Source organism: Anser cygnoides, chromosome 7 (genome assembly GCF_040182565.1).
Source record: "Anser cygnoides isolate HZ-2024a breed goose chromosome 7, Taihu_goose_T2T_genome, whole genome shotgun sequence".
Lineage (NCBI taxonomy): Eukaryota > Metazoa > Chordata > Aves > Anseriformes > Anatidae > Anser > Anser cygnoides.
Window position 1 is genome coordinate 25957359 of NC_089879.1, and position 16597 is coordinate 25973955.

At 38.6% G+C, this 16597-nt stretch overlaps 1 protein-coding gene across 5 annotated transcripts in view; it reads left to right on the top strand.

The window, feature by feature from the left end:
* The first annotated feature begins 2461 nt into the window (after positions 1-2461).
* Positions 2462-16597, top strand: part of HERC4 (HECT and RLD domain containing E3 ubiquitin protein ligase 4) — a 33092-nt gene continuing 18956 nt past the window's right edge. For 2 of the 5 annotated variants that reach the window (XM_048069659.2, XM_048069661.2), the window contains exons 1-8: positions 2462-2637; positions 3391-3540; positions 4773-5059; positions 7821-7980; positions 9039-9115; positions 11304-11525; positions 12971-13062; positions 15559-15689. In XM_048069659.2, coding sequence (XP_047925616.1) covers positions 4834-5059; positions 7821-7980; positions 9039-9115; positions 11304-11525; positions 12971-13062; positions 15559-15689 — 908 coding nt within the window. In that variant the 5' untranslated portion in view covers positions 2462-2637; positions 3391-3540; positions 4773-4833. Of the gene's footprint in view, positions 2638-2867; positions 3212-3390; positions 3541-4772; positions 5060-7820; positions 7981-9038; positions 9116-11303; positions 11526-12970; positions 13063-15558; positions 15690-16597 lie in introns of those variants that run through there. The other 3 variants (XM_048069660.2, XM_013173189.3, XM_013173207.3) reach the window with 3 other exon arrangements.

Below are 16597 nucleotides of genomic sequence, written 5' to 3' on the forward strand. Positions count from 1 at the left end.
TCACAAATGTTAGCAGTTTCTCACAGCAAAATGCTGACATCTCTAATTTCATGTTATCAGCTGTTCTGGACACACATTTCTATTTTCCATAGACTGTGACATATCAGAGTATAAAACAAAGGGGTTAGAAATGAGGAATTACTGTATAAAAACTATATACTGAGTGTTGCCAGGAGAAAATGGAGGCAGAGAGCAGAGTCCATCTCTGTATTCACCATAAAGAGGTTTTATTCCACAACACAGTAGTCTAAAAAATATGTAGATTAACCGAATTATGCCAGTATTAAAACACAAGGTATATATTAGGTAACATTCCATATGTTTTTTATTTTTATGTTGTCTGAATATGTGATTAGCTGGGGTACAAATTAAAAAACCAATCAGTCTGACAGCAATCAGCAGGCAGTAACCAAGCATTGCTATTTTAATAATGGCAGGACAACTGAAAAGAGTTTCCTGTTTGTTATGACCATCAGTAAGAAGTCCTCTATGCTAAGGCACTTCGGAGAAATAAATCACTTCCCTGAAGTTGACTAAATATACACTTCTTGTTTTCACTGGATTTTGCATCACTGCCAAATCCTGTTTTTCTTTTTTTTTTTTTTTTAATGTAAGTACTAGAACGGACATCAGGAATGGTGAGGTGCAGGCACGCTTACCCACGGTTCTCTTGACCGCTGGCACTGCACAACCACAGTTTGGCAGAATTGGTTGTACTGAGCAGCAGGGAGTTCAAGCAGTGATGGGCACTCCCTTTGCCTTGCCCCTGCATTTATATCTTTAGCCCCCCCCGAAGGAAGGGGCTTTCTCAAGGCATTAAGATAAGCAGGATATGGCTCATCTGGCACAGAAAAAAAAATTCTCAAGCTGGGTAGTAAGTGGAATAAAAATACATTTTATAATTCATTTAAAGAGTCATATTTGAGTTATTTTACTTGCATTAATGTGATTTAGGAACTAAAAAAAATATTTTAAATAAAATAGCAATTCTGTTACACAAGGAAGGTGAGATTTGTAGGATAACATTGTATATTGTTTCATGCTTTATATGTTTCTTATTTAATATATTTTATTTAATGTGTTAGGCCAGTTATCAAAATAATTTTCTACATAATAATTGCACTGGGCATATTAATGTTATCTTCAAGTACATGGACATATCCCCACATGCTGGTCAGAGGACACATTGCACAATGAATGACTTAATATTTAAAACCTCCTTCACGGTGTAATTATTCACAGTTACTGTCCTGATGGACAAGGCTCTCAGACACAGTTTGATTTTTGGGTTGTCCTGTGTGGAGCCAGGAGGTGGACTCAGTGATCCTTGCGGGTTCCTTCCAACTCAGGATATTCTGTGACATAAAAAAAAAAAAGGAAGCGTAGAAGATAATGAATAAAATCTTTTCCTGTGTTTGCTATGTATAACAGCTGCTGCTAACTTTCTAATCTTGCAAGCAGAATGGAGAGACAAATTGCTTGCATCCCTCCTTTAAACAGCAAGGCTGCATAATTGCTACCCTGAAAAGTGCTGCATCACTTAGGCTTTGTCAGCCATGCAGCTATGTCATTTTCTCTACTTATGAATTTAACAGTTCTGCACAGGGATCTTTACTGATAAATTAGAACCACAAGTCCCGTGGAGTCTTAACTATGCAGGTACACAAAGGAACATTTCATGGCTAGACCAAGACATCTGATTTGAAAGAAGCAAACAAACCGTTTCCATTAGAGAGCAAAATGCTACCAACCATATCGCCTTTCTTAACGTAGTCTGTGAGAGCACTTACTGTGAGGTATGGCTGGTCCTAGCCCTTTTTACTTGCTGAGCTACGTACCCGCGGCTCACAGAACTGCTACAGGGAGGCTGCCGAGTAAGGAGCCTGCACCCGGATTCTCAGTCAGCCCCCTTACACGAAGGGCAGAGGGTTTTCCTTCCAGCACAAAACAGAATCCTAGGAAAACGAAACAAAAGCCTAAAAGATGCCTCTGCTGCGTTAACGCGTATCTGCTGCACTGGACATACACGCTTAGTGCACACCAGCGTTTTAACGTGTCCGCCTTGCCCTGACGCCCAGAGAAGCCGGCACCCCTCAGCCACCCGCCTTCACTCCTGCTTGTGAGATGCGGCTCCGCAGGACGGACAGCCCTGCCTTGGCACCGCCCGTCCCGAGCCTGCCACCTCCGTTCGCCTCCAGCCAGCCGGGGGCTGCGCCGCTTCCTCGCCCTACGACACCGGGACGAAGCGAAGGGAAGAAGCGCGAAGGCTGGCAGGGCACGGAGAGCACCCGAGCTGCGCCGCGCTGCGCTGCGCTGCGCCCCCAGTGACAGGTCCCAGCCCGCCTCCCCTCAGGCACCTGGGGCCTCGCGCCGCCGTTAAACGGCCGCGGGCCGCGTGACGTCACGCCGCGCCGCCGCCGCCGCCCCTGAGCACGAGGCTGGGCGGCGGAGCGGCCCCGCCCGCGGAATTGGCGCCTGCGCAGACGGCGCCGGCCGGGCCCTGTCAGCGCTCCGCGGCGGGGCCGCTCCCCCTCTCAGCGCTGCCAGCGGGTGCTTGAGGCGGCTGGGCTGGGCCGGGCCGCGTCGCGCCGGGCTGGGCAGCGGGGGAGCGGAGCGGAGCGGAGCTCGGCGCAGTCGGTGAGTTCCGCCGCTTTGTGACGCGCCGCCGCCCTCGGGCTCCGCGGGGCGGCTGGGGCCGGCGGGACGGCGGCTGCGGGACCGGGCGGGGGGAGCGGCGCCACCTGAGGGGGGGAGCGGCGGGGCGGGGGGCGGCGGGGCAGGTGCGGGCCGGCCGGGACCGTTACGGGCGTCGCCGCCTCGCAGCCGGGGTGCCCCCGGGGGAGCCTGGCGCCGCCCCGCCGCAGCGGGAGGAGGCCCCGGCCCAGCCCCGGCCTCCCCCGCGGCGTGGCCGCCCCCACAGGGCCCTGCCGAGCTCCGGGCTGGGCGGCGCGTCCCGCCCTGAGGGAGCTGTGGGCCGGCTGCTCCCTGCTCCCTGGAGCGAGCCTGCGGGAGGCGGCCAGGCCGGCCGGTAGCGCCGCTCCTGGGCCCTTGCTGGCAGGGGCTGGGGCGGGGGCTGCCTGCTTTCCTGCCGGGTGTCAGCGCTGGGAGCCTGCTCACCTCACCTCACGCGGAGCGGTTAGCAGCCTGCAGCTGACAGTGGGACGGGGCTGGCGTGACTGAGTGCGAGTGAAAAGCGCTGCCGGGATCTAAGGTTAAAGTACAAAACTTTTTTGGGTGCTGGCTCTTCAAACAAACAGACCTTCTGTGGGAAGCAGAGAGGAGAAACTTTCCTTTTTTCTTTTTTTTTTTTTCCCAAACGGAGATCAGTCTTGCTTGTGGAAGTCTTGAAGCACTGTAATCATACATCTTTTTAAACTTCTTGTATTGCAGGTTGAAGCTTGCATTGCACTTACAGATCTGTGAAAGTTGCTGTTGCACAGCTATGTCTTAACTGAAGATGTCTTCATTTTGATGTCTGCTTCTGAACGTGGTACGATATAGCTAGGGAAATATTTGATCATGCCTCATCTCCTGAGATAGGTAAACAGAATGCGATATATTTTAAGCTGTGTGGTTGTTTGTTTTTTGTGAGATCATAAAAAGAGGCGTCTTTATTACTGTATTTTGACTTGCGCAAAGAAAAATAGTTCATCTTGTGCTAGCAGGAATTCTGCTGTTCTTTGGTTTACGTAACACTTTGATGCTAACCGACATCTGGCTTCTCTGAGCAGTCTTGTATGTAGGCGATTTATATATGTTATGGCCCTGCACAATATAAGTTTGAGTGCATGTGTTGTGCATTGTATTCCAAATTATGTGATTCGTGCTGACTTCCTACTAAAGATCACAGATGAAAATTTACAGTGATTTTGCACTGTATTGCACTGATTCCTAAATTGCTCTGAAAACATGGGGAAACTTCCTGTCGTGGAAGTGTGATACAAGTAATAGTAAATATCATCGTAAGCTCTTTGCCATCTGGAATACTGAAAATGAAGAGGGAGCGTAGCTTTGTATCTTCTCCAAATAGGTACAAAGTCTGTCAGTATAAATACTGTTACTTACAATCTAGAGGTGTTAGTTAGGGATGCGAGTTAGCAGGGATGACTCTGCCTGTGTGACTTCCTGTTACTGCAGCAGGAACTGTGAAGCGCTAGCCTGTGTTCTGGTTCAAGATTGGGACTATCCTATTTATTCTCTTTTGCTGTGTAAGTTCACTTGACTCATACTTGTTTAAATATAATGATTGACACATCATTTTATTCTTTGTGTTGTGTAACTGGATTGATCAGAGCTGACCAATTTTTTCCAGGCTGTGAGTCAAATGTTGTTTTTGGGGCTCTCGTCAAAGTCATACGCAGAGCTTTCTGGAGCCGTGCAAGGCCTCATGTTAATTAACTAGCCTGTACTGTCTCCTTAGAAGACATTTGAGGACTTTTCCTCTGGTTGGCTAGAAATGGTGGTGATTGTCATTTAAATAGTTCTAGATAAGGAATTAGAGAAGCTTTACAGTGAATAATATTTAAAAAATTTTGAAACAAACTGATAAAACTGAGGACCTGCACATCTTAAAACTGAAATTTGAAATAGGAAGGAAAGCATCTTACTGCAGTTAATGTAAATATTGTCTGAGAAAGTAAATCACCCTTCTGAAAACTGTTCACTAATTTAATATATGGTTATATTGAAAGTGAACATGTGGTTTACATGCTATATAGGAGATAAACTTTGGGGACAATTCTGAAAAACTACATTTTCCTTTTCTTGAACAGCTACACACAAGGAAAATTCTAGAAAAGTGAAGCTGGAAGATCTGCAATCAAGAACATAAACATGTTGTGCTGGGGAAATGCATCATTTGGACAGCTTGGGTTAGGTGGAATTGATGAAGAGATTGTTTTAGAACCCAGAAAAAGTGACTTTTTCTTAAATAAAAAGGTCAGAGATGTAGGGTGTGGACTGAGACACACTGTTTTTGTCCTGGATGATGGGACTGTGTATACATGTGGATGCAACGACCTAGGACAACTAGGGCATGAAAAAGCCAGAAAAAGACCCGGTAAGTTTAGAAGTAATCCATCGTGGAGCATTATGTCTTTGAATTATGTGCCTTTTGTTTCATTATGCTACATCAAGCCCAAGGCTATCAGTGTTTTTGCCTGTGTGGAACTGTATGCACAGTAGTTCTTCCAAGAATGGGCGTATTTTAAACTTTAAAAGCATTCCCTTGGATCACGTGGCTGTGTTCCTGTACTTTTGCCTGCCATGTAGCGGGACAGTGCTGCTAGTTTTTGTTTCCAGCGTGGAACCCCTTCACTTGGGGCTGTGGAGGTTTCATTGGCTGGCTTTAATCCCAAGGGGAGGTGACCTGTCTCAATACGTGGATCGGCATTGCGCTGTACGGATGGGTTTGGCTACTGGAGTAAGGTGGAAATGAATACTTGGTATGCCACAGGCCAGAAGCATTCTGTGTATTTTTAACAGTCCAATATATGATATAGAGCAGTTCTGATTAAAGCAGCGTGATTTATTTTCTCTTTTTAAGAACTAAAAATAAAACTTTTTATCAAAGACTTGTACACATATAGAGTGTTGTAGGAATGGGATTTGGAAAAGGCTAAAGGACGCAGTGTATCAGTTCCTTGGACTTTCTTATTCCTACCTGTATTATATGTGTGTTTCTGCTCCTTGCTAGTGCAGTTTGCTAGCAGAAGTGGGTAAGTGTCTTGTAAGGACTGCAGAGGAGTGTGCACATGGGCTCCCTTCAGAGCTGTGCATGTGAGTCATATCTGCAAGCTACTGAGAGATGGAGCAGTGCTTCTGACAGTATTAAAGCATCACGTAAGCAAACTGAAAAGGCTTAGTAAGAGTTTATTCTAATTGCTAGGATTGCAATTTTGCAAGTTACTTGGCACAATAATTGATACAAACAGTTCAAATGGAAACAAGACAGTTAGTACCTCTATTATGCAATATTTTAGTAGTTCTTTGTTCAGAGTTTTGATTTTGGCGCCAAGTAAAGATTTTTCTTGTAGTTTATACATAACTTTTAGAACTGATTTGAATTTCTGTTGGGAAGCAGTAAGCGCATATTAAAACTGATAAATTGAATCCTGCGTAACCCTGTTTCATGAACTTGAATAGAAACTTGTCAAACTTGCTCTGAACACATGTTATCACCTGGGAAATAATGCTGAATTGTCTTTTAAATCTAAAAATTACTATAAGAAATCCGACTTTTAATTTTGTTTTTTAAAACAGCCCTGCATGAGCTTTCACATGTAATAGGCAAATACCCACTATAAATCTTTTTTTAACGTGCTCAGACAGCAGTCTTGAGGGCTGTAATGTCCTCCTCTATTTTTTTCTTAAATCCAGAGATTACTGACCATACTGTTGAATGTTATGATGGAAGTCAATGCTTTGGGATAATTTTAGTCAAGAGAGGTTCAGTGTCATCGCAAATGGGTGTATGTCTGCTAACTAAAGATACTTCTATCACTGACTGCTCATCTTTGCCCCCTCAGTGTCACCAGTGGTGCTATTTAGCTGTTACCTTACCTCTTACCTTACCTCTTTCCTCCTCTCAAAGCTCTACTTGCCACAGGGATTGGTTTCTTAATCCATATTAGGCAAAGTCTGGCTGCTTCAGCAGCCGGTGAAGATAATCAGCACCAATGTGCGTGGTGTTGGCTGAACTGGAAAGCATGTACATGACTTCTTCCACTGGCAGAGCTGGGGAGGCCTTAATGGGCTAAACTTGTGGGGGTAACCTCTTTAAGAAGACCAGCTGTTAGCAAAATGAACTTATGTCTGCTGCTTTTTTTAATTCTATTTTGGAAACTAATTGTCTGTTATGTTACAGATATTGTTAACTACTGTTTTGAAACTGACTTAGGCTGTGCTAGGCTGTGTTTACAGAGCATGTTACATTGATGATACGCAGGCATTTCCAGCGGTGTGGGATTCTCAGGCAGGAACAGAATATACATGTTGGAAAATCGGGCATAAAATGTCCAGGCAGGCTCTTATTTAACAGAACTGTTGAAAACTCCAGCTGTAATGACAGGCTCTGATGATATTTTTTCACATTTACTGTTCCTGAAATGAAAATGGTAGACTTCTGATCACAAGTCATAAGCACAATAACAAATACATTCAAAGGTACTCAAAAGTACTGATGCAGACTACTGGGAAAAATCACAGGTACTTTAGTGTTTGATTTTCAGAGGTGTGTAGTGTATATCTAGAACACTAAGCTTTAGGATATGTTTCTACAGCAATTTGCATTATAAAGAGGATATTGTGTAGCTAATTGCAAAATCAGTAGCTTTAGTCTTTAATTTCCCCTGCCTTGTTTTGCAGGTTGTTTTTTTGTTGTTGATAATGAATAAGTGAATTTAATTTGTTGTGGTGGAATGTTTTCCACTTACATAATGTCTACACGTGTAGTCATTTGACAGTAATGTATTTGACCGTAATGTTAATTGAGTTTCTCTACTCATTTTCAGATGGCAAGATTAGAAGAAACAATTAAAAACCACAGAAACTGCAGATTTTGTGCACTTTAGTATGTTGCTGCTCTAAGTTAATTCCAGAAACTGTTTTTGTTTGGGTGTCAAATTTAACTTCTGCTAGGATAGCATGTTTATAATTTTAAATTAAAGATATTTTGGCAGAATTCTAGGGTTACTTTGGTGTCATTTTGATGGATATCTAGTAGACAAATGACTGTAACTGTCATGGACAATGTTAGTTTGTTAGTTGCCTTTTTTAAAGAAGAAACAACAAGTAATTAACTTCTTTTCTTGTCTTCTTAGAGCATGTTGGTGCATTGGATGCCCAAAATATTGTAGCTGTATCATGTGGAGAAGCCCACACTCTTGCACTAAATGACAAGGGTCAGGTATATGCCTGGGGTCTGGCTACTGATGGACAGCTTGGGTTGCCTGGAACAGAGGAATGCATCAGAGTGCCCAGGTTAAAAGCAATAAGTATATAATAAAGTTATTTTCTTTGAAAAAAATGTACTTAAATCACATTGCTTAGGCTTTAAAATTAAAAATACGCATTAGGAAGTGTATTTTAGCATTTTAGCTATGGCACGCACGTGCCTCAGACTGTCTATTTCCTTTCTCAAAAAGTCAGCTAATGTGAGAAGTGTGGCATGGGTTCGCTTGGTTAGTTTTTGTTTGTTTTTAAATTGTCATCTCCTAAGAGTGGAGGTTATGTTGCAAAAGTAAAATGGGTGTTTTTTTATTTTGCTTTTGACATAGGAAAAATCACAAGCAACAGTTCCTCAAAACATGAGTACTTTATAACTTGGCCATGCCTATCTGTGACGTATAGATATGAAGGATATAAATAACAGTTAACCCTTAATAAAGGTTATTTATTTCTGTATCAAATCTAAAAGTCCATAGGCCTTTTGGAAAGTCCTCTTTTTTCTCATAAAAAAATGAAATCATTCTAGATTAAATGTGGTTCTATATAGTATTTGCAACTTGTTGATAATATTGTGTGATATTTGCCAGCTTTGTAAGCAGTTTTGACTCAAGTTAATGTTAATATACTGAGATAGAAAAAATCATTCAAATTTTAACAGGATGTAATTCAGCCTTTCTATCAAATACTGAAGTAAAGAAGAGTGATGCATCATAAAACCTCATTTCTTTTGAAAACTAAAAAGAGCCTCTCTTCTTGCTTCCTGTATTCATTGGCTCCATTCAGCTGCGTGACATCTCCTTCCTAGTCTGTCTAAAGTACATGAACCTCCTTAATTCTTCATTATGTTTTTTTTTTTACTGAATTAATTAATTTGAAAATAAGACAACTTGTCATTAGATGTATTAGCAAAGAAGCAGTTTTGACTTAAGACTTTGCTAAATAGCTGTAATTAAAGTTAGAATATTTAAATTAGTTTCATATATACTTCAGTGGAAAGGATGCACTTGCTTTATGTTACCCTTTGGTGTGACTTTATATTTCATGCCATGACCTAGTAGCTTAATTCCTTCTCTGTTTTCTTATCCCAATAGAAATATTAAAAGCTTATCAGAGATCCAAATTGTGCAAGTTGCTTGTGGTTATTATCACTCACTTGCACTCTCAAAAGGTAAGCAAGATTCTTCTGAAGTTTTGTGTAGTTTCTTAGCTGGGGATTCTGAAGTTTTCAACATTTCACTTCACTGAAACTTGAATTTAAAAAGTAAATTTACAAACAAAGGTAGTGTTGGTTATTCTGCTTTCTTTTTTCTTGTGCTTTTTTTTTTTTTTTTAACAACATCTTGCTTTCAGGTAATTTCCTTTTTTAATTCATCATTGTTTCTCTCCTTGTTCCATCTCTTTCATCCTGCTAGCATACTACTTTGTCACTAGTCTTTTATTCTAGCCTGTAACTTCAAATTATTGAGGCTTGCAGGCAATGACTTCCTCATCTGCTTTTCTATTGCAAAGCCTCTATTTTGTTGGTAATTCTACAGTTAAAATAAAATGTCCCCTTATAACCCACATTTTGAAAGTTCTAAGCGTGTCCTCAAAACTTTTAGGGGGGCTCTGAGAATGTACTTATTTGGCCTCACTTGTTTGTGTAACAAATACAGCTCTCTGGAAATGAAGACAAATGTGAATTTAAACTTGCTTTGTGTTTGTTTTTACTGCAACAAAATAGAGTTGTGGCCAAAACTTGCTTTGAAAGTGGGTGCTGAACAGGGTGAATTTCCACCATGGAAACAGAGCATTAAGGGAAAAAAAAAATTAAACACAGAAAAAACAAGTAATGTCTGACAGTGTTTCTTAACAACCTGGGGTAGAATACAAACTACATAAACTTGGGTGATGTATTAATTGTATGCTGATTTTTTTAAAATAAAATTTATACCGATACGTGCCTTGATTGAGCACATAACTTTTTAAAGTAGGCTTGTATTGAGGGTTTTCTGTGCCATTCTGTATTTGCTGGCATCTTTGCCCCTTATAAACAAGTGAGATTCCTTTGTTTTCAGGATATGTAGACTGAGATATTAAAATAACGCTTTGCCTGAATTAAGAGCAGCAGTATAACGTGTTCAGTAACAGAATTGTACTTCTAAGTGTTGTGCTGCTCAAAGGTGCAAATTTAATAGGACTTTGTCATTTAAAAATCACTGTGTTTTAATACTTTAAAGCTTTGCGTATAGCATTCCTGAAGAGTCCTATTACTAATTCATAGGTTTGCAGCTGCATGTTTCAGTTTGTCACGTTATTGTATTTTGCTTTTTTCTTCTGGTTTTGAGAGAACATGCAGAAATATTTACAGAGTATCAAGGTCAATCACAGTTATGGCCTTAAAATAGACCCACACAGGGAGGAAAATGATGTGAATTTCCTTCATTTGACCAGCTTGAGTGGGGACTTTGTGGTATTTTCAGTTCTGTGGGATATTGATCAGACAGATTAGTTCATCTGATTAGATTATAAATATGATTGGCATAGGATTTCTTTGGTGTTAAGAAGATTGTTTTTGCATTGAGGGATTTTTTTTTGTAAATAAATACAGTTTGGACGACCTGTATCTCAGGAGATGGATCTCCTCGCTTTCTATCTTGATAAATGCTTGAATTGAAAAAGTGGAGATAGAAGGGACATAGGTAGCAATACTGTTTGAAACAAATTACATCAGCAAAAGCAAAGCATCTTTGTGATTAGCTGTTCACCTTAGGATAGTAAATACCTTGATAAAACATTGGTTGTTCATTAAAACATTTTATTTGGGAGGTAATATAAATAAATAGCTCTCTGAATTGTGAGTCTTCAAAATACATTTTTTTTTCTTTATAAGACATTAAATAGCTTTATAAACTTTGTGCTTCATCTGTCATATTTTTAATACAATATTTTAAAATCTAATTGTATGTGGAAAAATAAGTATGTTACCTTAAATGGGGCTTGTGTCTGGAAATGGGAAGTTTCTGCATGTCCATTATGCAACTTTGACAAGATCTCTGCATAAAAATAGGTACAGTAGTGGAACTCTCAATTGGAGAGCATTTTGCTTCGTAATAACCAAGCACAATTTATCTGGCATTGTTGAAACAGGCAAGTTAAGAGTAGAAAGTGATTTCAATATTTGGGTTGAACACCTGCAAATTACAGAATGCTTAGCTTCAAAAGTGAATGAGTCTGTTCAGTGATTTGTGTGCATTGTTAAATCCAAAAATATTTGAAGAGTAACTGTCTAACCTCACTTCTAGTTTCTCTTACAGTAAATAAACTTTATAGAATTAAATGATATTGATTGTACTTATTGTTATCTTTTTAAACAGGAAGTGAAGTGTTTTCCTGGGGACAAAATAAATATGGCCAGCTGGGCTTAGGTTATGAGTATAAAAAGCAAAACTCCCCACATGTGATTAAATCTCTGCTGGGAATCCCTTTTGCACAGATTGCAGCAGGAGGAGCTCATAGTTTTGTATTAACTCTTTCTGGAGCAATTTTTGGATGGGGACGAAACAAATTTGGGCAGCTGGGTCTTAATGATGACAATGGTAAGTAAAACTTCATGCTGAAGGTCTTGGTTTGTGAATCGAAAGATATCGGTATTCTTAGAAAAGGAGCAGACAAAACAAACCTTTGTTGAATATTTTCTGATAGTGCCAATGTCATGTGAGTTTATATAAGGAGGGCAGAGTTTCACCCCCAGCTATTTTGTAGTGAAAGTTTGGACAGCATTATGTTGAAATTCTAGCTGGCTTGACTTTTTTTCTTTCCCTCTTCTAGATTTTTCTGACTTAGGCTTTTTGAGTGGGATTGAATTAAGATACTATGCAGTAGCTACAGTTTGAATTGGGTTTTAGGTAGATTTAACTGCTGGGCAAAAACAGTGAAGTACTGAAACTATTTGATTGTCCTTAAAATATTTAAGATGTCTTCGTAGTTTATTCCCACTATACAGATACTGTCCTTTCTCAGGCCACTTCTGAAAATAGTTCATAATTTTCAGCTACTTCCAAAATTTCCTCCATTATAATGCCAATACTCAATAATAATAAAAAAAGTAGACAAAGGTTTGTTTCTTTGTTAGTTGTATTATATTACATATACGCCATCAGGGCACAGGGCTCCAAGATGGAAGTATATGATGCCAGATTCCCTCAATATACAGTTCATTATTCAAAAATCTACATCTGATTTCAGGAATTCATGCTTTATCACTGATTCCTTGTTCTCAACACCCTTTAAAATCAGAAAAAATACATCGCAGTTAAAATGTGTATCTGAATTCACGCTTTAAATCTGGGTGCAGTCATGTAACAAGAAAATTACACATTCTTTATCTGATGTTTTTCCCATGAAATTTGATTTAATGGGAATTTTTGGTTGCTTCTATATTCTCTTTGGAAAAGTGTATGGCCCCAATTTTGTATACAGCATCACTTTTCACTAAAATCCATTTTTTTTTCTGATGTCTGTATAGGGTCTTTTTCAGACAAGTGTACCTGACGAATTTTTAGGCATTAGCATTAACATTCAGGAAATACGGCGTTTGTGCAACTGGGTGACAAAGTTGATTTGTTGCCACACTAGAGGGAAGTTAGTTGTGCCTCCTAACCATTCAGTGTTCCATTCTGTTATACCTTTAATAATATTGAACTGTGACCAACTGATACTAATTTGTTGGAAAGCTTTACAGTTGTGAAGCTCATAAACACCTCAAAACATGTTACTTTTTTTCTTTTCTCATGGCCAATGGCAGGTACTAGTGAAACTGAGGCTCTTTGCTAAAAAGTACATTAGTATAGTAGTTCTTTGTTTTTCTGTAGTAGCTCTTTTGTCTAAAAGTAGTATAAACCCTGTCACAGCGATTGCATTCTGTTGACAATTGTAAAATGCTTGTTTGGTTGGAACCAAATAAGAATGAATAGGCAAGACTATTTGTTTTTGTTTTTTTGTTTTCAAAAAAAGCAATCTATTGCTGTATTAAACCTCTCAGACAGGTATGTTCCTACCCTGCTGAAGTCACTGAGAACTCAGAAGGTTGTTCATATTTGTTGTGGAGAAGATCATACTGCTGCCCTTACAAAGGTATAATATTTAAAGATATGTTTATACTTTGATTTTGAATGTTTTCAGGAGAAGATGCTACCTGATTAGGAAATAACAAACAAAATTCCACTTAAAATTTCTTCAAAGTTTATTGGAGGAAATTGAGGAAGACTGGAAGAATGGTTAAATATTTGGAAAAAAACTTACCAAATACAAGAAATCTTTCTGTAGTTTTAGATTTTTGTCAGATATAGTAAAGGTGAGCACACAAAATAAAGCATTTTTGATAAGACAGTGCATGTTACATTATTAAAATTGTGCAGGTATTGAAATTTATATTAGAATATACTAAAGAGATAGCTGTTTTCTGAGTGTAATGCCTCTAGCATTGTTTTTATCACTGATCAGGCCAAGTTAATTTCAAATTTAAATTACACGCCAGAAGGATTGGGGTGTGTGTGGTTGTTGGGAGGTACTGAATTGCAATTTGCTGCTTATGTCCTATTGGCGAACAGACAGAAGAGATTGAAGATTTACTAATCTACTAGAATTATATCGTGAGGTTCTATGGAAAGTTAGTCATTTATTTTAAGGCCATTTTTGGAAAAAAAGAAGCATATATTCTGTGTGAGTGTGACATTTTATATATATATATATATGTATATATGTAAGAATCAATCAAAGTAGTTGGAAAGTTTAAATGTGCCAAGTTGCTGTGTATATGTAACTGTCGGCTAAATGCATAATCTGCAGTCTCATGTTTGTTTAAGGTTTGGATGCTTTAAGGAGGAACATAGAATGTAATGCTAGAGCTCTTTCTTATACTCATGTTAGTGATGGATAGTGCTTTTCAAGCATCAAGTGATAAGTACCCTAATTTTGTTGTGGGTAAAATACACATCTTTTAAATGATTGACTCCTCTGCCTTCCTGTGTTCCGATACTTGAATTCAACCTCAACATTTAGGTATAAATCAGTAAGTATTAATGTTCGGATGTTTCATTTTGTTCATCACTCTTGATAAAATGTGTCAATTTATAAACAATGTTTTGAACTTGTAAATAGCAATAGACAAGTATTCTGACCAATTGAGATCTGGACGTGACTAAATATTCATTTATCTTCTGAGTCTGTATTCAGAACTTTGTTGTAGAAGGTGTTGGAATTTTTGAAGTAACTATTTTTCAGTTTTTTCTCTGAAGAAAAAAAATCTGTATTTACTCTCCTGAAGAATGTACGCTTTTTAATGTATGTTTGAATTTTTAAACTGCAACAAATGAAAGTTTTGAGGAGTCTGGTTTGTCTAAGTATGGCCATACCTTTGTTGCTTATACAACCTTAATTGTCTATAGTGGAAGGAGAAAACTGTTCACAAACAATTACTTGTCATAAAATATTCTCTTGCTTTGACTGGAAAAGACGTAGCAACTTTGCAGTCATGAAATGGATATTTATGTATTGTGTAAGGTTATGGAAATATAGAATGTAAAGAATTATATTCTGTATGTTTTCTGCTTTTTAATATAGGGAAGTTAACTTCAAACTTGCTTTGATGGACTCAATTAAGATATTGAATTTACTGTAAATTGTATGATTTTATGTTACCCATTTATATAGGTCCATTTTTCCCTTTCATGATAGGCCTTTCAGAACCAGGGGTCTTGATAAATCTTCTGTAGACAGTACTGTGTGTGAGTGAGCATTTTTCAATTCCTTCTCAAACTTGGAAAAACCTGTCACCGTTTGTTATCCTGATTCAGTGAATGAGGCTGTTGTTTTTTCTCAGTGGATGCTGCCATTTTAATGATGATTTCCAGCAGAGGTCCAGTCTGATGCAGAGTAGAACTGAAAGAAAGAGCTTTACAATTTCAAAGCATTTCAAAATGGAAAGTTTCAAAGTTGTTGTAAGGTAAGTTGTATAATTTATGAAAATGGTTCTGATTTAATATTCATTATTAAAGTTTTTGGTTAATTTATTGATAAATTAATCAAAAACACTTCTAAAAATGACTTGCCTTACAACAAGAGTGAATTTTTCTGGTTTGTCCTTTCAAATAATGAAGCTGGCTATTTCAGTCATACTCTGCATCATCTGTCTGAGGAGGGCAGCTTCCTGTTTGGTAATTGTTTTCAAATTTCTATTCAAGATTTAAAAGCCAAAGTATACTTTTTAACAGTAAGAATTTATGTACCATTAGAGTTCATCAAGAGAACTGAACAAGAGAAAAAAAACCAAGGATTAGTATCTTGTAATAACACAAGTTAATGACAGGACTCCATTGTATGCTAGTATGGAAAGTGCAAGAATAAGGTTTAACATGAATAAGGTAATTCTTGATAGCTATGCCATGTTTTCATAACTGCAGTTACTTTGTGAGCCTTCTGCGTCTCAGGACCCTCTTGAACAAATTTTTCTGTGTTTTTCCCTGCAATTCCAAAATTATCAGACAAGGTAATTTATTAAGCCCCTGTTTCTGATAATTTCCTTGTTCCAAGATATACTATTATTTTAATCCACATAATTTATTTGTTTAGGAAGGTGGGGTTTTTACATTTGGAGCTGGAGGCTATGGTCAGTTGGGTCATAACTCTACCAGCCATGAGATAAACCCAAGGAAAGTTTTTGAACTTATGGGAAGTGTTGTCACGCAAATCACTTGTGGCAGGTAAGGTCTATTCTGTGCTAGTGCTGTGAATCTTATAAATTACTTGCTTTGTATAAAACTTCACATATATTCTAATATGAAGTGGATTTTTTCCTTAACCTTGGTGGTTAGGGAAGATGAGATAAATAAGGACTCTAAATACCTTTAGCTAGCGACATTACTGGGGTTTTAAAAACATTCAGTAGAAGAACTGAAGGATGTTACACTGAGAGTTCTGATTCTCTACACTGAAAATGTTAATAATATGGTGCTGTTTATTGCTGTCACTTCATCATTCCCTATTAAAGAATGAGGGTGTGTGGGGAGATACTCTCACTTCACTGAGGATAAATAAAATTTGGAAACATACATCATTTAAAAAAAATCTGTAAAACTGTACTGTACTTCAGTTCCTAATGTTGTTTGTTTGTTTATTTATTTTAATAATATATTATTAATAATAGCACCCAAGAAATTTGGAAAAATTAGTGCAGATGAAAATGTCCTTGTCCAAAGAACTGCATTCTAAGACAAAATGGGGGAGACAACATAATTTTTGAAGATATGGGCATATCTTGTTATTTGGGTTAAAAAACACATTATGTAGTCCTTTCTGCATTTTGGTTGACACTAATTGGACCTATTCCCTTTTATTAGTTTATGTGAACTCAATACTGGTTCTTCCCAGAAGGATGATAGGGGAGGGGACATCTGAAATTGAAATGAAGGAAAGGGGATGCAGCCAGTCTGGTAGAAACTGCAAATTTCGCAATGTCCAGAGATACGCGCTAAAGGTCAGACTGTGGATAGGCAGGGGTTCAAGGCAAAACCTGGCATCTCAATTTCCTGAATGTTTCCATGAAAACGGAATGTTGTGTATTGCACTGTCACTTGAAGTACTGCCATTGCCAATCAAGATGTGGAGTTTG